Source organism: Cyrtonyx montezumae, unplaced genomic scaffold (assembly GCF_038088225.1).
Source record: "Cyrtonyx montezumae isolate F1298 unplaced genomic scaffold, pur_monq_1.0 scaffold_30, whole genome shotgun sequence".
In the NCBI taxonomy this organism is placed as follows: domain Eukaryota; kingdom Metazoa; phylum Chordata; class Aves; order Galliformes; family Odontophoridae; genus Cyrtonyx; species Cyrtonyx montezumae.
In genome coordinates, this window is record NW_027072035.1 from 1,247,111 (window position 1) to 1,272,452 (window position 25,342).

The window sequence follows — 25,342 nt, forward strand, 5'->3', positions numbered from 1 at the left end:
TGATCTTCCAGAACTTCTAGGTGGAGCTCGGGGAGCAAAATTCAACCCACTGTAAGAGCAGAGCAAGTCTGAGACCAACTTCCTGAGACTGTGTATAATCTAAAGGGGAGAGAGGACATGCACCTCAGAGTCCTGAAGAAACTGGTTGATGTGGTTGCCAAGCCTATCTCTCATTGTCTTTGAAAAGTCATGGCTGTCAGGTGAAGTTCCCTGTGACTACGAAAAGAGAAATACCAGTAGCATTTTTAAGAAAAGGAGAAAGGAGGAACCAGAAAACTCTGAGGTCAGTGAGCCTCACCTCTGTCTTCCAGTAGCAGCCTATAAGATGCCAGGGGACTGACTTTTTACACAGTCTGACACTGATAGGACAAGTGGAACAACTTGCACTAAAAGACAAGAAATTTACATTACATGTTAGAAAGAAATATATTGACTTAGAGGGCAGTGAGGCACTAGAACAGGCTGCCCTGAGAAACTGTGGCTGCCACATTCCTGATGACATTCAAGGCTAGCTTGAATGGAATTTCTGATAGCCTCACATAGTTGGCAACCCTTCCCATGGCAGTGAGATTCGTCCCTTCCAAACTAAGCCATTCTGTGATTATATGAACTTCCATGAATTCAGAATTCCTGAACAGTGCAACAGAACCATAATCATCTGATTCACCAGCTTCCATTTGTTCCTTTTTCTTAGACTATTCATCTCAGAAGACCTTAAATAAGATGCCAGGCTCAGAGGCTGACTACATATGACTATGTTCAAGAAGAAAAACTAGACGAAGAATTTGAATTGCGCTTTCTCAGAATATATTAAAATTCCCTAACTATGCCGTAGAGGATTTCTTTACTTGAACTGCAAAACTTGAACTGATATTCCTCTGAAAGGTACCACGTGAAACCTTTATTATTTGAAATCTTACATGCTGGAGAAACTATACAGAATAAAAAATAAGCAACCTACACTAAAAATAAACCGTTTTTACATTAAAAATCAGTGTCTTAGAAATACATAGCATCACGTAAAAATTCAATTAAATTTTAAAAGGATTCTAAAGGGACATTGTATAAGACAGAAAAACAAAGACTTTTAGATGCATTATTGAAAATATCTGCATAGATGTGACTCCAAAAAGTCATCGCTATTGCAGATCAGTCACATTCAGAAAACGAAATACAGCTGAGAGCTTATGTTCTGTTTTAATGAAAGGACAGTTGAAGGTGACACTGTAGCGGATGTCTGCTACCTAATGAGGCAGAGTAGATGCCTTTAGCTCTCTAAAGACAGACAGCATGTCCACTATCTGTCCCTCATGCAGTACTTCAACCACCTTGATCTGCTGGAGGGACAACACAGGAGGATGTAAGCTACCAAGAACACTTCTGGAGTGCGAGGACAGTATCAGTGTCCTCCAGTTCGCAGATGAGCAAATGACAGGAAGTGCTCTGCTGGACCTCATGTTCACCAACAGTGACTGAGTTGGTGGGAATGTGAAGGTCTAAGACAGCTCTGGCTGCAGTGATCAGATGATGGTGGAGTTCAAGACCCTGAGGGCAGGGATAAAGGTGAAAAGCGAAGTCACTAGCTTGGTCACTGAGACAACTTTCATGATCTTCTTGGAAGTACTATGAGATGAGGCCCTGAAAAGCTGGAACAATTTTTTGTCACAAAGGTTGTTCAGTGGGATCCATCTGAGACATTACCTGCTTGGCAAGCTTTTGGGGTTAATGCTTACCATGATCACTGTAGGAAGAAAAACATATGCTCCAGGGAACCAAGAGAAATTGTTTTCTGTTGTTGCTCCTTTTGGATATTCAAGCTGACTTACAGGAGTCATCTCAGGAGAGGGCCACCAGGTACTCAACGCACATACCTAGCAGCCCACAATGTGACCATTGAGTAATCAACTGGCAATTACCCAATAGGAGCGCACTGTACTACACAGACAGACATTCTGTTACGCCTGACAAACAAAACTTAATAACCAAGTTAAGAAATTCTTTGTCAAAGTGGACAAACATTTAGTCCATATGTATGTCCTGATGGATCTACCTATGAGGAGTGAGGGATCTGAAACATGTCACTAGAAGATCACTCTTGATAATCCAAAGGATCACAGTGATTGTGAGAAGTGCTTAAGACAGAAGGAAAGTAGATGTCAGTCCTATCTTCAAGAATGGCAAGAAGGAAGACACAAGAAACCGCAACCTGGTCAGCATGGGATCATCAAGCATAAGTCATGCCTGGCTAACCAGATAAGCATCTACAATGAAATGAGTGATGAAAGAAGAGCAGATAATGTCTGTGTGGACTGTAGTAGGGTCTTATAGTCTCCCACATGATCCTTGTAGTGTACATTAAGATAAACTCTAATCTCAAACCAGTCACCATTTTCATACCTGTAAGTTAAACCTCAATATGTATAATGCACTTATAACGCATAAGAGAACATACTGTACACCTAAGAGCATATTAAGCAGTCAAGACTCCTTCTTCTGCCCAACAAACCACTACCTCTCCTGAAATATTCTATACTGTAGAGACCTATTTTGTATGTGTGTCAATGAACTGTTCCTCTGTTATACACATGAATACTTTGTGAACTACATGATCCATCTGAACAGACAAAATAAAACAACAACTAAAATGGAAGAAGTCTCAGGAAAAAATTCAGGGAGTGAATGACCACATCTGCTACATGGTCTTTGTTTTGAATAAACAGTTGCATCAGCTGGGTGGATGATGTGGTTGTGTAAATGTCTTTTCTGTCTGAAAATCAGAAGAGTATGAAAGTTTTGTTAAGCCAGTCAGACCAGAATACAGGAACTGTGTATGTGGCTCAGTCCAACATACACCATGAAAACTGAACAAGGAAATTGCAGTTGCAAATATATGGAAAATGAATTTTTAAGACAGCAACATGTTCAAGCTGACTTCAACCCATCCATCACTTCCTGGCACTTGGTGACATTCAGCATCTTGACAGTGAGTGTACAGGGACCAGCAATTGGAACCACAGTTCTATTGTGATCCAGTTGTATATTTTAATGGCTAAACTATGATTGTATTGTGATTTCAGTACACTGCTGTATCCCTCTGCTAATTTGAAATCTTATGTGACATATACTATTTTCCAGAACATGGACATAGAGTAATACTCAGACACAAATATAAAAATTGAATTCTGCTGTACTAGTATTGTGCACTGCATGCACACACATAAAGACTAAATGAGCTTGGCTAGAGTTAGCATATACTTAAATTCCTTTCCTGAATAAAGTTTGACAATGTAACTTCCTTTGATTCCAAAACCTTACCAATACATCTTTAGATGTATCGGTGACTCTGATATTCTTTGATAGTAAGCCTGCAGAGTGGTCTTCACACTGTAAGAGGCATGTCTGCCCACCATCTCCTTTCAATGGCATATTTGAATCTGTCGCTGTACACAAAATTGTATTTTTAAACACTCTCATGTGAATAACATCCGTCTTCTGTCTGTGACTGCTTCACACATTTTACAATGGATTAATACCAGCCTGTAAAAGCAGTACAGAATAATATAAGGTAGGATATTCTCATACATTTGAGAACCTTGCCACTATCATCTCTAACAGTGGTCAGAGACTCAGATTCTTCATAGCCACAAAGACATTTTTTATTTCAGTGTACCTACAATGATTTGTTGCAGTAATGAGGTTAAATATTTTGTTTCCTGAGGTAATAGAGAAAGTAGCCTTTTTCCCCAAAGAGAATCAGAAACACTTAATGAGCCAATTAATGACTTTAAATGCACACATAACAGCTGTTATAAAACGTACAGTATCAAACAATAACTCAGCTATAGTAGTACTGATACTAAAGAATAATCAGCAATGTCCAGTTTCATACTAGTTCCCGCTACCACATTTGTACAAGAAAAGAATATTCATAAAGGATAAGTAAATATAATGCTATAATGTAATTTAGGATATACTGTTTCTCACTTATGCAGACATTTACATATGTCTGTATCCCTCTACATATTTAAGAACAGGGAAACATTTAACAAAATATCTAGTAAAAATGAAACCTTGGTCCAGAATGGATTTTGATAAAAAGACAACTCCTTCTAAAAACAAAGAACAGTTGCTTTCCAAAAGAGTAAGTGAATTAAATAAATGTTCTCACAAATGTTACTGGTTTAATAGTTCATGTCAAACTTGTTCCAACACTCAAGACCATTCCTTTGAACGATTTTTGCTTACTAAGTTAAACCCAAATTCTCAGATGGAAAACATTTGGGCCATTTGCAGAATGGATTGTTGCCAGTATTCGCTGATTTAACCCAGCAGATGTGAAAAGCCATAGACGCTAATACAGTACAATTTGCTTTTGCCAGTCTCAACAATGATTTTGCTGCTTGGGGTTATGTTCCACTGATGATTCCTGGCTTTGTACAGCAACATTCTCTGCTATGAAGAGCATAGCAGCATCTGTTATTTTTCAGGTAGTTGAACATAATCTCAGCCCTGGGAGGCATTATATATAGTTTGAAATGTCCTGGAGGAATTAATAAAAAAAGTTGGTCAGGGAAATAGACTTGGAACTTCGAACTTCACTGCTCCTGCAGTATATCAGCAAACCCAATTTCAGAAATTCCTTTTCTTTTCTCCTTTCAGTAATGAAAGTCTAGTTTTCATAGCAAACTATGAAAATACAAATATTTAAATTTCTCATGACAGTACTCTAAAATAGATACACATTTTTGGTTTGAGAGTCTAATTGTTAAATTATTAATGAAAGCTTCAGTTCTCATAAAACTTGTATGTGAGGACAGCCATACCAAATCAGAGCACAAGAGGCTAAGCCTAAGATCCTCCTGATTAAATAAAGCTTAGTGTTCAAAAGAAAAAATCAGGATGCTTTATTAAAAAAGTAAAATATCAAACAAGCGCAATATATCAGTTGCGGCAGATATCAAAATGTTTTGAAAAGGCCACAAAAACTCTGAATACAAAAAAAAACTTTCAAAGCTAATCTGAACAATATCCTTAGATACTGGGATACTCAAATTTTTCTGAGGTATGTTACTGGAGTCCCACAATGAAATATGCTTTTTTATTTTTTTAATTAAACTGCGTTTAACAATTGCTACACTTTGCTAAGTACAGTTGCATTGTGAATGTGTAATACTGCCCTGATTTTGTAGGCGATAGTTTTCTTTATAGTGACTGGTACAGTGCTGTGTTCTGGATTTAGGGTAAGAATAAACTTGATAGCACACTGATGTTTCAGTAGATGCAGAGCACTGCAAACACAAGAGTTGAGAAATTTTCAGCTTTCATCCTGCCCTGACAGTAAGGAGCTAGGGATACATGAGAAGCTGGGAGGACACAGCCAGAGCAACTAGCCCAAAATGGCCAAAAGGGGCATTCAATGCTATATGGCATCATGCTGAGTAATAAAACCTGGGAATTTGGTGGGGGAAGGGATGTGGTCACTGTGGGCCTGGCTGAAAATCTGTTGGCAGGCAGTGAGCAAATGTGTGTCTTTTTTTTTTTTTTGCTATTAGTTTTGTTCTTTTTTTTTTTTTTTTTTCCTTCTTTCTTTCATATTATTTCAAACAACTTCTCACACATTTACCTTTTTCAGTTCTCTCCATCATCCCACTGTGGGGGGAGTGAGCAAAGAGCTGTGTGCTGCTTAACTTCCTGCTGGGTGAAACCACTACATATACAATTGCTACACTCTGTTAAAAGCAATTTGTACTTGCACTGTGATTTAAGTGTGCTGCTGTATCATTCTGCTAAATCAAAATCCCACGTAACTTCAACTATTCAAATAAGAAAATTTTGCATTACGTTTGAAGCCCTCTCTGTGTGTGGAATATTTTACAGAACCTGGTCAGCATGTATTAGACATAAGCTAGCAGAGTTGGGAAGATATTTCCAAGGGAGAGTAATAATAACTTAAGCAAAAATAGGTTTTCTGACTTGGTGTTAGCTGAAAACAAGAACCTAGTTGAGAAAGACTATATTGTAATTAAGAACAGGCAGTGTTAAGACTGGCTGTAGACAAGACTACTGCCATTTAAAAGAACATATCACTATAAATACTAGCATACAAAGAAAAGCTGGGTTTGGATGACTGTTGGTAAGTTATTTGTGAGTAGTGCAGAAGTCAGAAAAGAGCATGTAACATGCTAGAACAAGAAAAAAAAAAGAAAGAAAAAAAAGCTGAAAAAATAACAGTGTATTAGCAATAAACAGAGAAAATCAAAATAATTTCTCAAACTTAAAGTTGCAGCCATAACAGTACATGATATCCATATGCACAGAGATCATTTACTACTGTCTACTGAAACAGACTCCATGAAAGTGATTGTCACCATTTACACCATGGACAGTGAATTATCAAGAGATATCTGGTTTAATACTGATCCTCCTAAGACTGACAGTTGAGATGACTCACAAGAAGAAAGTATTGTTAAAGTGTTTGCTCCGACGGTAAAAGACAAACGAAGACGAGCAACAGGTTTGAATCAGTTACAATCCATATATTCCTTCCTAGGGACTGGAGACATTCAGCACTGTGACAGTGAATATATTATTAAATAGTAATGAAATTTACACTTGTGTCATGACTGAGCTGTATACTGCAACTGCTACAATCTCCTAAATGTAATTTGTACTTACCCTGTGATTTAAGTTTGCACTGCATCACTCTACTAAATAAAAATCCTATGTAGCTTCAGCTGATTTCAAGTAAGTAAATTTTCTATTTTGCAGTACAATCTCCATACGTTAAGCACCTAAGAGGACCTAATCAGACTATGGTGAAAGACAATGTTTTCTCTACCAAATGGTTAAGATGCTAGAACATGATTTATATTACCGTGTTCCTGAGATTAAGCAACTTTTAGAAAGCTCTGAACATTTATGGTGTAAAAAATCAGTTTATATCTACACAATCTGTGAAGCTCTCTCAAAGGACCGAACAATTTAATTTAAAAAACAAACAAAAAAAAAAATTCTTCAATTTTATTTGGCTTCCTCATTGTTGAAAATATACATTCTCTACTTCAAACAGTGAACCAGATAAATATCTCTGAAGTTTAAAGAGTAAAAATCAGCCTTACCTCCCTAGTTCCCAAAATAGCTTAACTTCTTGCTGAACATGAAACATAGAATTCAGCTGTAATAGCTGAATAGGCTTATATTCTCAAGGATGCCTACTAATTCTAGCTATCAAAGTTGAAACACAAGCAACACATTTTCACTAAAAAGCCTGAAATACCAAGTGACTCTACAAATAAAACAGACACATCTGAAAAGCAGGTTAAAAAGGTGACTGACTGGTCAGGGAACCACATGTAAGTAAGTAGTTGGTAGGAAGAACTGTCAACACAAAATATAAACAGCTTATTTGTGTTCAAATTTCCATTTTCATATCTAATGCACATTACTGCAATTCCAGTAATTTCATTTGTCTTTACACTGTGCAAGTTTAAAGACAAGCCATTCTATTTGCAATTTAGTTCAAAGAGGCATGTCATCAAAATTGAAATAGAAGCAAAAGAAAACCTGATGGAATTTACTGCATAGACTATCAGCAAAAAAATGTAGCTGGCAGTGCAAAATCAGTACATGAATAAACTACAAACTGAAGACTGGCTGATATCTGCTCTTTTAAAAAGCTTTAACTCATAGCACCATAAAAGACCTACCACCAGCTGCTTTCTCCATTCCGTTCCCTTACATAATTTTTGTACAATTTTTTAATGAACAAAATTTTTCATTTGTATTCCAGTTCAGTTTGCTTTTGGACATTACTTACCAGCTAGTTGTGATCATCGGATAAAATTTAAGTGAAATTTTTAGAAACTATACTTCACACGTTACTGCTGACCTCCTTTCCAGGGCTTGAATGGAGCTTATCAATAGGCAGTAGACTTTTTGTATGGTGTGATAAGACAAGGGAAAATGGCTTTAAACAAAAAAAAGATGAAGATTTAAATTACGTCTTAGGGGGACATCACAGAGAATGTTAAGGCCCTGGCAAAGGCTGCCCGGAGAAGCTGAGGATGCTCCATCCCTGGAGGCATCCAAGGTCAGGTTGGATGGGGCCCTTAGAAGCCCAGCCTAGTGAGTGGCAGCCCTCACAGCATGGGAGTTGAAACAGAATGGGATTTATGGTCCCTTCCAAGACAAGTCACTCCAGGATTCTATGACCATGACATCTGGACATGCCTTTTTATTTACTAATGACACACCATACTTTATTGTAGTTTCAAGAGCTTACCAAAGATTATGAAGTAGCCATTTTTAAGAAGGGTAAAAAGGATGACCTAGACTCAACTGCGTGCTAAGAAAGATCATGAAACAGATCCTCCTGGAAGCTACGCTAAGGCACACAGAAGACAGGGAGGTAATACTGGAGAACCAGCACGACTTCAGCAAGAGCAAGTCTTGCATGACCAATCTAGTAGCCTTCTGTGATGGTGTCACTGCAACAATGGACAAGGTAAGAGCCACTGATGTGAGCTATCTGGACTTCAGTAAGGCCTTTGACATAATACCCTCACAATACCCTTCTCTCTAAATTGGAAAGATAAGGATTTGATGCATGGACTGACTGACTGACAAAGAACTGGCTACATGATTGTGTCCAGAGATTGTCTCAATGTCTGCATGGAGATCAGTGACAAATGGTGTCCCTCAGGGGTCACTTCTGGGACCAGTACTCTTTAATATCTTCATCAGTGACACTGACAGTTGGGTTAAGTGCACCGTCAAAAAGTTTGCTGATGACACCAAGCTGCGGGGTGCAGTCACTGCATCAGAGTCCCTTCCAACTTTAAGGATTCTGCATTCCTGTGATCATTTAAGGTAATGAAACTCCAAATGTAATCTATTTCAATTAACATTTATTTCACAGAATTAACTGCTTCTCAGACCCAAGGCTCTGATCACTTGTACTTGGTCCATGAGTTGTCAGCAATATAAAATTACCACATCATAAAGGATCCAATGAAATACAGTAGCTTCTCTACACAAGGACTAAAACAGCACTGTATTTAATTCTTCCTTTTTGTTTAATACCTCTTGAGCCACTGTACATATAGACAATGATCCCTGAAAAGCAACACTGGATTGTTCATTAATTCCCTGTCAGAGTGTTGATGTAACAAGTGATGATGTAACAACTGTTACAACAACATCAGTTCAAGAGTATTTGTATGATAGGCTCTTCCATTTTCTTTCAGCCTTTTATGAATTTCCCAGGCTATTATACAATCTAATACTTTCTATCTTCTGTAACACATGAAAGTTGTCCATCTACTTGTCAATATGTGCATCTACAAAAGTGGAAAATCACAGAAAACTCTCAATCTTCAGGCATCTCCTGCCTAATAACAGTAGGGTCTCTGCACAAATTACTAAAATGGATATTCCATCATTACAGAGTACATATGCTAGAAAACAACTGCATTCAGTCTCTCTCAGGGACCAACTTCTGTGTCTTTTTTTTATTCTAAAATCTTTTAATTTGTTTTTAGAAATAACTTTAATTTTGTACACTTAAAAAAGATATATACTTCTCAGAAAAGAAAAGGCAGTTAGTAAAGCAGCACTGGCACTAAAATCAAGTCCGTTTCAATACTGATGGCTTACAAAGCACCACTAGATTTTGACAAGGGCAATGATAGTTTCTAAAAGGCTTGTTGTTTTTTTTTATTTGGAAAAAAAAATAATATACCACCGTTATACTTTGGGACTATGATAATTTATCACCCTCTCTAGCAACACTACAGGTACCTAATGCTCCTTAAATGTAAGTAATGTATTTTCTGTGTTTCTCTTATAGAAAAAAGGAAGTTTGACTCCAGAAGATATGCTTACAGAAATCTGTCCCCTTAGCAAACTGCGTAAAACTAGTTTGCCTGCTGACTCTATAGCTACCCTTGAGGAAGTTATTAAAAAGCTGCACTAATACAGTAGGAATAACATTTTCATTTTGGTACACTTAATAAAAAGAAGTTATACATACCTCTACATCTAACACTATTCTATCCACTCTTTCAAAAGGTGAGCTACATTTTTTAGATCAGAAAGCTGTTCAATTAGAATTGTAACATCTATCTAATGGATAATGAGTCTTGATGAACCCGAATACCACTGTCCAGAAAATGGTGGATAAAGGACAGAGGAACTGGTTTGTATTTCCTTCTTCGATCAAAATAACGGTCTTGGCATTCATGTGTATGCAATCTGAGGCAGACTGGCTCTTCTTGTGAAAGATGCCAAGGGACAAGAGCCATTCATGGCTGCAATCAGAACTGCCAGTTCTTGCCGTTTCTGGCAATCAGCTGCTAGCTTGACAAGAGGACCAAACACACAGCAAAATTTTTATCTTTGACTTTCAACACAGTCACTAAAATTTCTGCCACAATTTTGTGAAGTTCTCAGTCTTCAGGATACCATACACAATGTAAACGCTAGAATCTCTAAGTATGAATATCGATTCTAGAAAATTGAATTTTAACAAATCAGAACCACAGTACATACCAGTATAATATGAAAAACACACACACACACACACACACATATATATATATATATATATACATACTTTTTTTTAATAGTGATGCATTCATAAGTAGTAGATGTAAATGCTGGTAGTATGGTGTAGTGTAAGAGTTAATCTCTTTAAACATTAGCTTCTGAAATACAAAAAATGCAAATTCAGTACCCCATGACCTCCAATCCCATACAGGAGCAGTGCATTTTTAAAGAAGGAAAATTCTACTTAAAAACAAAATCAATACAGTATGGGAATGAAAGCACTGCAAACTGCAGCACTAACATGGCAAAAAATATCATCCCTTTATCAATTAGTTACAAATTCCTCCGTATCTCCAAAGTAACATCAAAAGAAGACAGTTAACATTTCCTTAATAAGCAAGAATCTTCACACACAGCCTCACGTTCTAAGCTCTAAAGCAAAAAAAAAAAAAAATCATAATTACATCTACAAGTGTAAATTTACTCCTTTGCAAAATGTTTAACCTACTTATGGCATTACTAAACATGCTTTATATAACCAAATTACTTTCATCAGTTCAAGCACATCTGACAGGATGCTGATGGCAAATGTAGTAAGTGAATGAAGCTCTATTTCATGTCTTAGCAGAAGAAAAACTACAGCTTTAAAATCAGCCATTTTCACTATCCATTAAATTCTTGTCCAAGCCACTCTTTCCATTCATTGTAGCTTTCTCACTTTGTGTTTTATTATCTCAGAATGCAAGGAAATTTGAATTGCTTTGAAATACTGAATCATATTTAGAAGAAATCCACAATGAATTCAAATCTATAGGAAATTACAGTTTAGAGAGAAGTAAAATTTTAGTCAGTTTGACTCTAAAAAGCATTTCTAATGTTGCATGCCCAAACATTGCTGGAAAGAAAACTCTGGGACCAATTAATGCACAACCAAAGTCAGTATACTTGCTCCTTCTGCAGACTCTGCATTTTACTGCTTAAGTGAGAAGAAATATAACTGCATTGCATACAGAAGAATAATATTACCACATGTTAACATACATTCATTGATGATAAAACCAAGTTTCATTACATAAAATATATCAAAATTTGAGATGGGACTCAATTCACATTGTACTGCTGCAACTACAGGCAGCTTGAGCTATAATTTTAGGTACTGATTCCCCAGTCCCTTGATTTTTTAGTCATTGTTCAGTATTTTAGGAATTAATTCCAACTAAAAAAAGAAAATCATAACAAAGGAAAGTTTAGCATCAGATATACGTAAGAAAATACTTCAGGGGAAGAAATAAGAAGATTTAAATAACAGGACAGCAACAGACCACAAAGAAACAATTAACCCAATCCTTTCTCTGTAGAAGAAACATTCACGAAACATACACATGAAGTACAGGCAGCGTTAATGAGAAAATGCAAAACTCAATGACAAAGTAATCATGAGCAATAAAATAATACCAAAAACTAAACCCTGAATTTCTGCCTGAGGACTCTGCATTAATAAAAAAATTCAGAAAGTCTCTGCTAAGATTTAAGCATGCCATTAAATATGATACCATTCTATCTGCAAAATTATAATTCTGAAATGGCTGACAGTGTCAAAGAATGCAGCCTTCTGCTTATTAACGGTCTCTGATCACCTCTATTTGCAGAAACTTCCTAACAGAAGCCTCGTATGTAAAAGACTTCAAATATATTAATTTGAATATAAATTATCTGCATTAGAAATGGCTATAAATACACTATCCAACTGAAGAAACGTGATTTGCAGATGAAGTATAAAGCTCTACTTTAATTTTCCATAACAGCCATCAGCCTATTTCTTCTTCTTCCTTTTCTTCTTCCATTTTGTTTATGTTTATGAATTGACTGAATCCACTAAACTCAACTATAAGCCAACGTATCAACAAACACGTCATCTCTGTAGAAGAACACATGGAATAACAGTTATAGTTCCAAGAGACTACAGCCAGGAACTGCTCAGAAACTACACAGAAAAAGAGCCAAGTAAGTATACTCACTGATTAAAATTTCTGGTAATTCCAGAATGTGAATGAAGCACACTTAAAAAGGGGAACATTATCATTAGAACATTGAAACTGATTAGTCCCTGGATATCTGACAACAAACATTCCGGAATATGATCAGAAAAATCTCCTTTCACTGGCATTCAACTTGCAACAGATCTCCACCTTGCATGTCAGCATGTATCAGGAAAACTACTGAAGTTTCAGTTTTCCAGCGTCCCTCAGCAGTTCTTCCATCTCTGTCTTGGATGTAAACATTTTATTCACCAAAACCTATTGTCTCTCATCCGTGTTCCCACAAAAGCATGCTGATAAATTAGATCACAGAGAGAAGCAGATGCATGAAAACAGTATCAAGCTCCAGTTCCAGCTAGAAAACACCAGTAACTGCCACATCCAATAAAACTCTTAATTACTTCCTTCAGTCAATAAGCAGATGGATGTTTAAAGGCTACTTCAAACTGTTCTTTCCTAACAAAAATATACTGTAATCTACCAGGAGAATGATCATTTAGACAGGAAAGACTGAAAGGTATTTATTGGTATATGGCTTCCTGTTTGGAAACTATTATTTTCTCATAAAAGTATGACACCAGGAGGCTGACAAACTGCTGAATAGGGCTGCTAAAGAAGAACACAATCCTTGAGATTAGTAAACGAGTGTCATCACATCATCATCTGGTTAGATTATATCACAGACAATCCATACTTAATAGGGAATTTTACACTATATTTTAACTATAGCTAATGTCAAATAAGCAGCAGCAAGCCAAAGTACTCTAATCTCTAATTAAAAAAGAGCAATTTCACTACAACGTGCCACATATTTATATCTTTAATTACTTCACTAGATGAATCTTAATATTAATACCATCTTTTTTGTGTAAATTATCATAATACATTCTGAAATACTCTCTGCCTCAAGGTATCCAAACATATCCATATATGATACAGATCATGTGCCTAAGCTGTCTCTAATTTTCAGAAAGATGCTTAACAGCTAATTGAAGTATTATGTCTAGCAAAACTGAGGTGCAGATAAAGAAAGAAAGAGAGAGATTATGGCTTTTTCAAACTACTGATAAAGAAGAAATAAATCAAATATTTTTGGCCTGGAACACAGATGGAGATGTAGTGATGAGTTACAGTTAAAATTACAGCATCTAGCTCAACAGTTCCAAAATTGATGCTAACTAAAAGTATAATATTATTTAGTTAAAAGAAGAATCAATTTAGAAGTATGCTGTCTTCCTTAGAACTTAAGAAAGTATACTTGTAGCTGAAATAACCAGCTATTCATTGGGAACCATAATAACTGAGAACAAAAAAGATCAGGAAGCCCCAGTAAGACCACTGAAAGTATAAAATTACTGGAATAAACAAAACAGAGGTACAAAACACTGATAAAAACTGAAGCATAAAGCAATGTTGGAATCAGATCTCCAATGTGACATTATTTCCATTCTGCATTACAAAAAGAATCAAAATGGTAAAGGGTGTGTAGGGACCAACCTTCTTTTCTGTCAACTCATGGTTATACAACCTTTTGCCTTGCCTGGGTTGCACTTAGTGAGTAGAAGTTGTCTTGGGTCACATAAATGTATGCTGCTCCAAAAGTAATTTCTCCTATTTATTTCCAAAGCAACGGCAACAGATATGAAGAGAAGAATAGCACTGCTTGATAAAGCAAATTCTCAGCTACCAAACACTATTTTTCAACATAGTTACCACCCATAGCTACTCATTTTCACAAGTGATGAACAAGAGTCTGCATGCCATAATTAAAACAGTCTGCACCAGTGAAAGTAATCCACTGTTACCTCTGCTGAAATGCACAATGCACCACATCACAATGCTCAAATCTGCTGGTTGGTCTCCATGCACATTCAGCAAGCATTGACAAATGTCAAGGAATGCAATTTTTTCTGCAAGGAAGAATTCAATCACACACCTCTTCTTCATATGCACTTCAATGTCAGGCATCATTCTGTCAGACTGCCCCTCTGCTGATGTCTGACACATGACAACAAAACGTTAACGGAATATTGGTGGGAAGATTCAACCTCTACTGCCATAACACCAACACCTGCCTCTGACACAGTGGGCCAACAGAATAAAACAGGATGAATTATTTTAGGATCAGCCCCTGTAAAATATATAATAGTACAGGTAGTGTACATAAGCAACAAAACATTTCAATTTAAAATATTTTTCTCACAACATTAAAAAAGGAGTGCAACAAAACCATAAAACCATTGGGATATTTGACCTTGCTTTTGTGAAACCAACACAATAGCCTCATCCAATGGCAATGACTGAAATTCTTTGTGAAGCCTCAAGCTGTTCAACAGCGACTTCTCATAAAAATTTTACTCTTCGTGTACCTAATCCTTGACAATAATTGTTCAAAACGGGCAATGACATGAATAAGGTGTGACTGTGAAGCAAAGGCTATTTTTCTCTGTTAAGATAAGGAGAGTGAAAGTCCAGCAAAGAAACATTATCAGATTTCTGAGTTAAATATCTGATTGCTACTCTATATGCAGGATTAGAAAATTTTTAGGTCACGTATTTTTATCAATTAAAAATGGGCTCATAAATGAATACTGATGATTTTGGGGGGGGGCAGTCTTGAAATCCCGAGCTGTGTGGTGGAGCTGACACACCAGACAGACAGGAAGCCATCCAGAAGGACCTAGACAGGCTTGAGCAGTTCACCCAGGTGAACTTCAAGAGGGTCAACAAATCCAAATGCAAGATCTTGCAACCGCGTTGAGGCAACGCCCGCTAGCAGTACAAGCCAGGGGTTGAAAGGATTAACCACATCACTGCCAAAAAGGACCTGAGGATACTGGAGGATGGCAAGCTGGACATGAGCCAGCAATGTGCCCTCACAGCCCACAAAACCAACAATATCCTGGGCCGCATCCAAAGAAGTGTGGCCACCAGGTCGAGATCTCACCTGGAATACTGTGTCCAGATGTGAAGTTTTCAGTATAAAAGAAACACAGAGCTGTTGGGAGTGCATTCAGAGGAGAGCCACAAAAATGATACAGCTGATGGAACACCGCTCTGGTAAGGACAGGCTGAGAGAACAAGGACTGTACAGCCTGAAGAAGAGAAGGCTCTGGGGAGACCTGATAATGGCCCTTCAGTATCTAAAGAAGGGCTATAAGGAAAAAAAGCATGTACTCTTTGGGATGGCCTGCTGTGATTGAACAAGAGGAAATGGTTTTAAAGTTACAAAAGAAGAAATTCAGGCTGGATATAAGGAAAAAATCTTTTCCAATAAGGGTGGTGGGGCACTGCAACAGGCTGCCGGAGATGTCGTGGAAACCCTGTCCCTGAAGACATTCAGCACCAGGCTGAATGGGGCTCTGATCTAGCTGTGAAAGTCCCTGTTAATTCCAGGGGAACTGGATTAAACAATCCTTAAAAGTCCCTTCCAACTCTAAGGACTCTATAATTCTGTGATTCTGTTGTCAAATTCCTTTATCAAAACAGAAAGCACTGCTGCATATTCTTCACTTTCCAGAGCCCTGTGTTAGGCTAGTATACCAAAACGCGTATGTTTTTTGCCATCACTTGACTCAGCACTGCACTCCACTGCACAGCACAGCAATGCCCTCCCTGTGCCCTGCTTTCTGTTGATACACTGTCAATAGTGCAGTGATGGTTTGCACGTTGCTGAGCAATAGGTGAGTGTCTAAGGCCACTCTGCTGGGAAGAGCTGACACCATTAAATGAGAGAGAGGGTGGGCCTCATTTTGAGCCATGCTTTGCCACAAGCTGCCCACAGGCCACAGCTTGGACATGCCTACTTCAACTGAAAAGGATTCTGAAGAACTATTCCATAAAAAAACTGTGAATTACAGAACTAAAACACTAAAGTAATATAAACAAAGTATGTGTCCATTTTCCATTTTGAGGGATGTTTTTTCTGATCTAATAAAATTTACAGAGAACTTTCATCTTGAGAAATGGTGGGGAGACCTTTTGTTGCTTTTCATTTTCAAAGATTACTTTCAAGATATCTAGAAACAGAATTATGTTCTTCCATCTCTTTTTCTAATTGTTAAAATACAGATGTTACTTCTGACATCTTGCATGCAACTCCTTACATAGATTTAGAACCATCAGAACAACAGTTTAACTACTACAACAGTTTAAAAAGAGTTAAGTGTCCAATTCTGCAGCTGAGAAGGGGCAACCCTGGCTATACACTCAGTCCTTAAGATGACCCCCTGGGGAACTGCCCCTCTGAAAAGGTTCTGGACGTCATGGTCAAGAGCAGGTGGAACATGAGTCAACAACGCACCCAGACAGACAGGAGGTCCAATGATATCCTAGGGTGTAACAAGCATGGGGCTGTCAGTAGGTTATGGGAAAAGACTGCCCTGCTCTACAATGCACTGCTGCAGTCTAACCTTGAATACTGTGCATGGTTACAGGTGCCACAGTACATAAAGGATACAAAATGACTACAGAGAAGGGCTATAAAGATGCTGAAGGATCTAGAGGGGAAGACACGAGAAGAGCCTGAAGTATCTTAAGTTTTTCTAACCTAGGGCAGAGCAGGCTGAGGAGAGGCCTCATGGCAGCCTGCAGCTCCTGAAGAGAGGAGTGGAGCGGCAGTGTTGAGCTCTGCTCCCTGGTGACAGTGACAGGGCCCAGAGGAACAGCATGAACAGGTGCAACAGGGGAGGTTCACGCTGGATATCAGAAAGAGATTCTTCACTGAGAAGGTGGTTGAGCATAGAAACAGCGTCCCCACAGAAGTGGTCATGATCCCAAGTTGCCAGAGCTCATCCCTTCCAACTTGGTATATTCTATCATTTTATGATTCTCTACCTAAAGACATGAGAAATTTAGAGGAATTGTGTACAAAATCATCTTTTTAATAATTTGTAAAACAATAGACTAAAACAGCACAGTAAAATCAAAACTACAGGACAAGTTCAGAGAAGTTCATTTACTCTTCCAGTGTTAAGCTAGGCTAAAACCTGGAAATCTGGTTCAGAAGTTGGAAGAATTCTTCTTGAATGAGAACTACAGTATCTTACAAATTCACTCCAAAACATCTAAATTCTATGAAAAATGCAAACAAGAAAAAAGTGGCTTTAAAGCAATATAGGGGGACAGTGACTTACACCTAGGGTATTCAAGCAATTCTTGTGTCATTTTGTTATGGTTTTGTGATTTTTGTTGTATTGTTGATATTCCACATCATAACATCATGTGGAGTATTGGGAGTTAAGGAGTTAATGCTCCAGCTCTGTGGATCGTTGATAGTTCTGGGTGTACCTGTCTCAGAAGAGAACCACATTCCCCAGAGGACTTTGCGATGCTTTGCATTTTTACATATTTCCGCCCAGAGGGAAAGATAAAAACTGTCTGTGGTCACGGGACCCGCTCTTCCCTTCGGGACCGAGCTCGGCAGTGGGTGTTTGTTGCAGCCGTCCGCCTTCAGCATTAGCGTAAGGCCTTCGGTTTATCGGACACTCTCTCTCTTGCTCATTTTATTTGATCCATTTGCCTCAATTCCAATTATATTGTATTATATTGTGTTATTTTCCTTTCTGATATCTTATTTAGTAAATTAGCTTTCCTCCTCAGATCGTTGCCGCTGTTTTGTTCCTAGACCCATCTCCCTTTTCCTTTTTCCCTTTCCCCTTTCCCGGGGTGTGGGTCCGTGAGTCCCCTGCCTCAATTGTCACGGTACTGGGTCAAACTGTCCCGCAAACCGGTGACACATTTTTATCTGTTTTTAAGCATGAGAAGGTAGTTCTTAAACTCAGCAGCTCCGCAAAACAATGAAGATTTGACTGGTGGATGCAGAACTCAGAACACAGAAAGGACTTCCATTAAGTGTTTTTATCAATGACAGATCCAACGTCTTAAGAAGAACTTGAATAGTAAAAAAAAAAAGTACACAGCCTGGTCATTCAGAAGCCACAATGAATCATTTTCATCAATGATCCTACAGTGTGGGTATCTCCCATACAGAAAGAAAAGTTTGTTATTTGTGAAAATGGCCATAACATCAAAAAAGAACTACCAAAAAATTTACTAAAGGGTATACTCACCTTCATCACTAGTTGCTTGCGGTTTAACCAAAGTCATTGGAGATCTAGCTGTGGGTTTAGTTAGTGGATGACGCCAGCTCTTAGATACTTTCTTTTCTTCAGCCTCTGCTGACTGAAAGGTAAAAGCACAACTAGTTTAGCATAGAATTATACACCAACAAACAAAACCAGTCTTCTATAAATGAATACAAAGGTACTGTCATAGTTTTATGATTTTTGGTACTGGTATTCCACATCATAACATCATGTAGTGCATTTAGAGTTAAGGAGTTAATGCTCCAGCTCCGTGGATCATCGATAGTTCCAGGTATACCTGTCTCAGAAGAGAAGAAGAACTCCATTCCCCAGAGGACTTTGCGATGCTTTGCGTTCTTACGTGTTTACGCTCAGAGGGAAAGATAAAAACTGTCTGCGGCCACGGGACTCTCTCTTTCCTTTGGGATGGACTCAGCAGTGGGTGCTCGCTGCCGTCTGCCTTCAGCGTTAGCGTAAGGCCTTCGGTTTATCGGACACTCTCTCTTGCTCATTTTACTTGATTTATTAGCTTTAATTCCAATTATATTGTATTACATTGTGTTATTTTGCCTTCCAATATCTATTTAGTAAATTAGCTTTCCTCCTCAGATCATTGCCGCTGTTTTGTTCCTAGGCCCATCTCCCTCTTCCCTTTTCCCTTTCCCCCTTCCCCTTTCCTGGGGCGTGGGTCCGTGGGTCCCCCGCACCAATCATCAATGAACCAGGCCGAACCTGCCTGTAAACCGTTGACAGGTACCCAGAGCACCTTTAGAGTTGCATTAAGATAGTCATCTCTAATGCAGAATACAACCTCTAAGAAAAGGCAACTTATTTTAAACACAAATTATTTGAGGTATAGGTTACAACAGTCTTTCCCACAGTTATAGCATGGGTAATGCTTCAGAGAAATAACTACTCAATAACTCTGCATCAGAAATACAATACAAATGTTAACTATGGCCATAATAAGGCAGTAATCCATTGACTTAATTTGTGACAGAGTGCAAAACACTTGAGGAAACTATCATTGTGGGAGTTTAAAAAAAAAAAGAAGAAGAATTTAGAGTTGAGTAAAAAAACTTAGGCATCCTGACCGGATTTATGTGGAAATTCTTTCCTCCCTTAGATCACCCTAGGGACTTTCAGCTTGAAATCAACTAGTTTCAAGAACTAAAGGCAATGATGCAATCCCTAGAAGTGTATCTTTCCCAACTCTAGATTGGGGTGACAGTGAGAGAAATCACTAAGTAAATCAGTTGCTGGATCCTCAGTAGAGGAAGTACAATCTTACTGGCAACAGGCTGAGGATGCAAGTCCTATGGGCCCCATTGTTTTGTTCCTCAGTACTAAGAAAGTAGCCCAGAAGGTTCAATACCTGCACCCTGAATTCTTTGAGAATTAAAATTACACATTAACTGTATAGTCTAGTACCAGAAACCCCAGTATGTACTATGATTAGCAGAGAAAAGATAAGGCTAAAGCACTGGACAATAATCTAATAATAATCTAATAATCAAGAAGTTACCAGCAATTTATAAAGGGAAAGATATGCTTTTTTTAATTGTATCTATGCAACACACTAAAAAGTTTTAAATAGGAACATACAGCAAAAATACATTAAAGAGTAAGCAAATATACTGGAGAATATTTGAAACCTTTTAACCTTAACATACAAATAGCTGAGAAGCATAGAAAGAGATAAATATAATCTCTCATACAGGGTGTTTATTAAAGCTAACAAAGCCAATAAAAAAACATTAGTGCATACTTCCTGACTGTAAAATGCTTGGAGTAATTTTAATTTTACCTCCCAGTTTCCCATTAAGACTGGCAATCTGGCAGTAGATAACCAGGTCCATCTCTGCCAAACTGGGAAACTGCCAAACTTATAAAACTACTGCGACTAGCACTACAGCTTTTTCATTATGCTTCCTAAAATCAACGCTACTCACCCTTCACACACAGCAACAGCAGTACAATAGAGCAGAAACAAAAAAGAACAGCTAAATTCAGTTCTAAGTAGCTTTTGAATGCCATCTAGTCCAATTTCCTGGCCATTCCAGGACAAACTAAAAGTTAAAGCAAAATGAGAACACTATCCAAATGCCTTGTGAAACACTGACAGGAATGAGTTACCAATCATTTCTAAAAAGCCTGTTTCAGTATCTGATCATCATCACGGTACAGAAATGCTTCCTAATGCAGAATATGATACTCTCATGGAAGCTTTGTGCCATTCCTGTTCTGCCGTCAGTTTTGAGAAGCAGAGGCCAGCAGCTCCCACTGCTTCCCCTGCTCGAGGAGATTCAGTAAAGTTGATTCTCGGTCTCCTTGACTGGGCAACCACACTGTCCTCAGCCTCTCCTCACTAGACATTAATTCTAGCCCTTCTACTTGATCTTTTGCCCTCTTCTGGATGCTTTCAAGTATCTTAACATGGGTAACAACAGGAAAAAAAACATTTTGTGAGATATAAATGCGTGATACTAAATACAGTACTCGCTTCGACTCGCTTCTAATTGTGGATAACACAAAACTGTGGGAGTGGCTGATTTAACAGTCATTCAGCCATACAGAAAGACCCTGACTGGCTAGAGAAGTGGGTTAACAAGAAAGACAGGAAGAGAGTTCAGCCAACAGGATGGTACAAAAATGATCAAGAGACTGGAGCACCTCTACTCTGAGATGAGACTGAGTGCTGAGCCTTCAGGACGGAGAAGAGAAGGTTCAGGTGGGGATCTTATCGATGTATATAAATACCTGAAGAGAGTGGAGGCCAGATTCTTTTCAGTGGTGCCCATGCCAGGACAAGAAGCAGTGGACAAATTGGAACACAAGAAGTATTGTCTAAACACCAGGAACCACTTATTTACTATGTGGATGATGAAGCACTGGCACAGGTTGCCTACAGGCTGTGGAATCTCCCTTTAAGAGAATCTTCAAAAGCCACCTGGCGTGGTGCTGGGCACCCTGCTCTGTATGTACTTGCCTTAGCAAGGCAGTTGGACCAGATGACCTCCAGAGGTCCCCTCCAACATTTACCATTCTGTAATCTTTATATGTCTGGTTCATTGCATTTCTGGTCAATTAAAGCTCACCACCTTGTTAACACTGGCAGACAATGAACCCTGAGAGGAATACCTTGAGAGTTGTCACTGACAGATTAGATTCAGAGATACAGAGTGAGATTAGCAAAAATCTAAAATCAGAAGGAAAACAGGTCAACAAGTAAGCTCCAAAAACATAAAAGCTCCTCCCTTTGAATCTCACTGTTGTCTGAACACTTCAGAATATGCGGAAATTAACATCTGATTAAAATCATGCATATTCTTAACTGCCTTAGTATGGATATCAGTTCTCATTAGGAACAAGTTTGGTCATGTATTAAATCAGTAATATATTAATATAATGATGAATATTTGCTTCACACACATTGGATGTTTCCATGTCATCATCTTCATTCTTTTTTACAACAGGCACTTCACCGTGTCCCAAGCTACTTCCACTTTCTAGGTCGCTGGCATCATTCTGTATTGAAACATTCACTTTTTTAGCTGGGCTTTCTGCCTCAGAAGTATCTTCCTGGCACTTCAGGTCTGGTATGGTTGACTCAGACTTATACTGAGTTTTCAAACTCTCTTCGTTTTTACAGCTACTAGAAGTGGATACACAGGCTCCTGAATCTTCAAATGTAACAAGACAGTCAATGGAATCTTCTTTGTACTCATCAGCTTTTGTTTCCATTTGTAACGGTACAGGACAGGAAAATGAGTCTGAAAGGATGTTTCCTGAAGATAAAAGATATGGCTCCTTAATAAATCTCACATTATATTACTGCATTTAATTTCAAAACAGTCTGAATTATTCAAATAAAGGATACAGTTCCTCATTTAGAAATCACACAAATAAAATAATGTAGTAGAAGGACAAACATAAAATTAAGATATAGGCTTAATCACCGAATAAACTAAAATTTAGAGTTTGGAGTGTGAAATATAGCTTTAATCTTTTCACGGGCATTTTGTGTTCGAACTGCAACAGCTTGAAGTGATTCAAAATAATCAGTATTCATGTAGCTTGTTTACTCTGACAGCTCACAATCACTTTTACTGCCTGAAAAAAAAAAACAATATAAAAGGTTGGTGTACTGACCTTTATGATCTGCATTTGTATGTATTATGCTAGTTTCACAAATGAAAATAAACAAAGACTAATGGTTTATAATTAGGAAAACATATTCCAAATAGATACCAAGAATATTTTTGAAAGCGACAGCACCAGTCTAAAAATGAAAAGCAATTAGCATAAATTTATAGTTCAGCAATTACTGTAATTTCATATTTCAGTGAAATTTCACCCTTCAGTGCTGAAGGGTGAATTTGTGTGGATTTTACTTTGTTGAAATTCTTTGTCTGTGAATGTTTCCATGGATTTCCATGTTTTCTGGGATGTTTTCAGACAGAACAGTAGGCTGGAGAGGTGACCCAAAAAATATGCTACTAAAGAACTCTATGACACACACCACAGTAGTTCAGCACCACTTCCAAAGCAATAAAAGAAAGAGGTCTCTAAAGTCTCTTTTCACTTTTCTTCACAATGGTTCTATCAGTGTGCTCTTCTGATAAAATGACAGATCAAATTAGTAAACTTAGTGACAGAAAGTCCGTCTAATAACAAAACAGAATCTATGCAAACGAAAACTACTGCCCAGATGGAGCATAATGGATGTACTAGCCAGAGGTAACTCAGGTCAAATCACTTCAACTGGAGCTAGTGTTACATCTGTAATGGACCTCTTCTCTACAAAGATCTAGGCACCACCTTTGAATAGCAGAAGGGCAGATGGATAGTGCTCCTCTTTTCTCTGCTTTTCCTTCCCTTATCAATGAGTGAATGAAGGAAACTAATTACTAGTTCCTCAGTGCTCATGGAACACTTCAAACCTCTGCTGAAGCTGGGGGAAGTTGTAAAGGAACAACACTACAAAAAGCTTCCATAATGGAATAATCATTGAGGCATCTTTATGGGAATCAGACCTGGTATTTACCATTTCTAACATAACTAAGCCAACTATTAATAATTAAAACCAGAAAAATAGTGTGTGTATGTGCAACCAAATTTTTAGTATCAATTTGAAATCATAGTACTGCTCTCAAAGGTAAGATTTCAGTCAGTTTGGCTTTTGGAAAAATAATATAAATAAATACCCGAGCTACAGTGAAATTCAGTATGAAGAGAAAGAATAATTTAGATTATAATAGATTAAACAAATCAGTACATCTCAGTATAAAATCATTCTAGGGAACAAAGTACCTTTCACTTGACAATAACTTCATAATTTGCACTATCAGACGGTTAAAGGGAAAGTGACAGTAACTTTGTAGTCTTAAAATAGAGCATTTTTTGCACAAACAGACCACTTTAAATATGTAGTACTCTTGATAAAAAAGCATGTAGTGCATTACAAGCAAATACATTAAATCCTATCTGTATCAGTGTTAAATCATCCGTGTCATTTCCCACTCTTTTTTTTTTTGCTGTACAGTTGCTATTATAGGTACTATACAGGTGATTCCACTTTCAGTTCTTAATAGTAATTTCTTATTTACTTTTACTGAATCAACATTCTCTGTATAACTTTATACTACTTAGCTTTAGTATGCTACTTAGGATAGTACGATGCTTTAATATCAACTGATCTGTGGCATTAGAGAATCTACAGCCTACAACTTACACATGAAAAATCATCTGTCCTTATCTCACCTGCAACCTTGACATTATCCAATAAACGTTGATCCAGCTGCATTCTACTACTGCTTTCTTCTTCCCCAGAAGGCACTCCTGTATTTAGTGGTCTCACTTTTTCTCCTGCTTTTTCATTGACCTTGAAGCCATCAGTAGTTGCTTCAGTCTCTTTGATTTCTGCACCAGTTACCACAGCAGATTGTCTCTTGTCCCCTGGAGTTTTAAGCTTTTTAGATCGAGATCTGTTGTGCTGGAAGCTGTTATAAGAGATATTGCTGTCAGAATAAAGTCTGCCTTGGATAAGATAAAAAGTCTACCAATATATATGTCCCTTTCACCTGCTTAAAGTGGTAAAACCTGACAATTTTTCATCTTCTTGTGTTGAGATAGTGTTTACAATTTATTAAGTGATAGATTAACTGTTTGATTTAACCTTCTAATCCTTTTCAACATTCTATGACAGTAGTTATTAAACTGTAAAATAATTTTACGTAACTATTACTTAACCAGCATCCACATTAGTTTTTTTGATGAACCATTCTTCTGAACTCAAAAGACATCAGCCATTAAGAAAGTAATGAAGACAGCACATTCAGAAATGTACTAAAACCAGGTGCTACTTCCCACACCGTTATAGCAAAATACTAGACTAAATACCTTTATAAAAACAGAACTATTTTCATATCATAGAAGGTCTTATAAGCATTTTAATTCAAACAACCATCTGAATGAACAAAAAATTCTGATCACCAAGTATTTTGAACATCTATTACATTAAACAATAAATCTGACAATCTTTCAAAAAGCAAATTTGAAATAAAATATTCTGTACAGGTTTTTGCACTCTGAAAAACTGAAGAGTAAATCTGAAGCAACAGAGCTGTGAGACTCTTTCAGAAATAGGTTTGAAATTTATGTTCTCAGAGT

General features: G+C 37.6%; 1 protein-coding gene across 1 annotated transcript in view; it reads right to left on the reverse strand.

Moving 5' to 3' along the window:
• The window catches only part of KDM4C (lysine demethylase 4C), a 263,542-nt gene that overhangs the window by 100,628 nt on the left and 137,572 nt on the right, over positions 1-25,342 (reverse strand). Inside the window, exons 9-11 of the mRNA XM_065744185.1 lie at positions 24,434-24,672; positions 22,103-22,458; positions 18,656-18,767 (exon numbers count right to left, since the gene is read on the reverse strand). Of these exons, the coding sequence (XP_065600257.1) occupies positions 18,656-18,767; positions 22,103-22,458; positions 24,434-24,672 (707 nt within the window). The remainder of the gene's footprint in view (positions 1-18,655; positions 18,768-22,102; positions 22,459-24,433; positions 24,673-25,342) is intronic.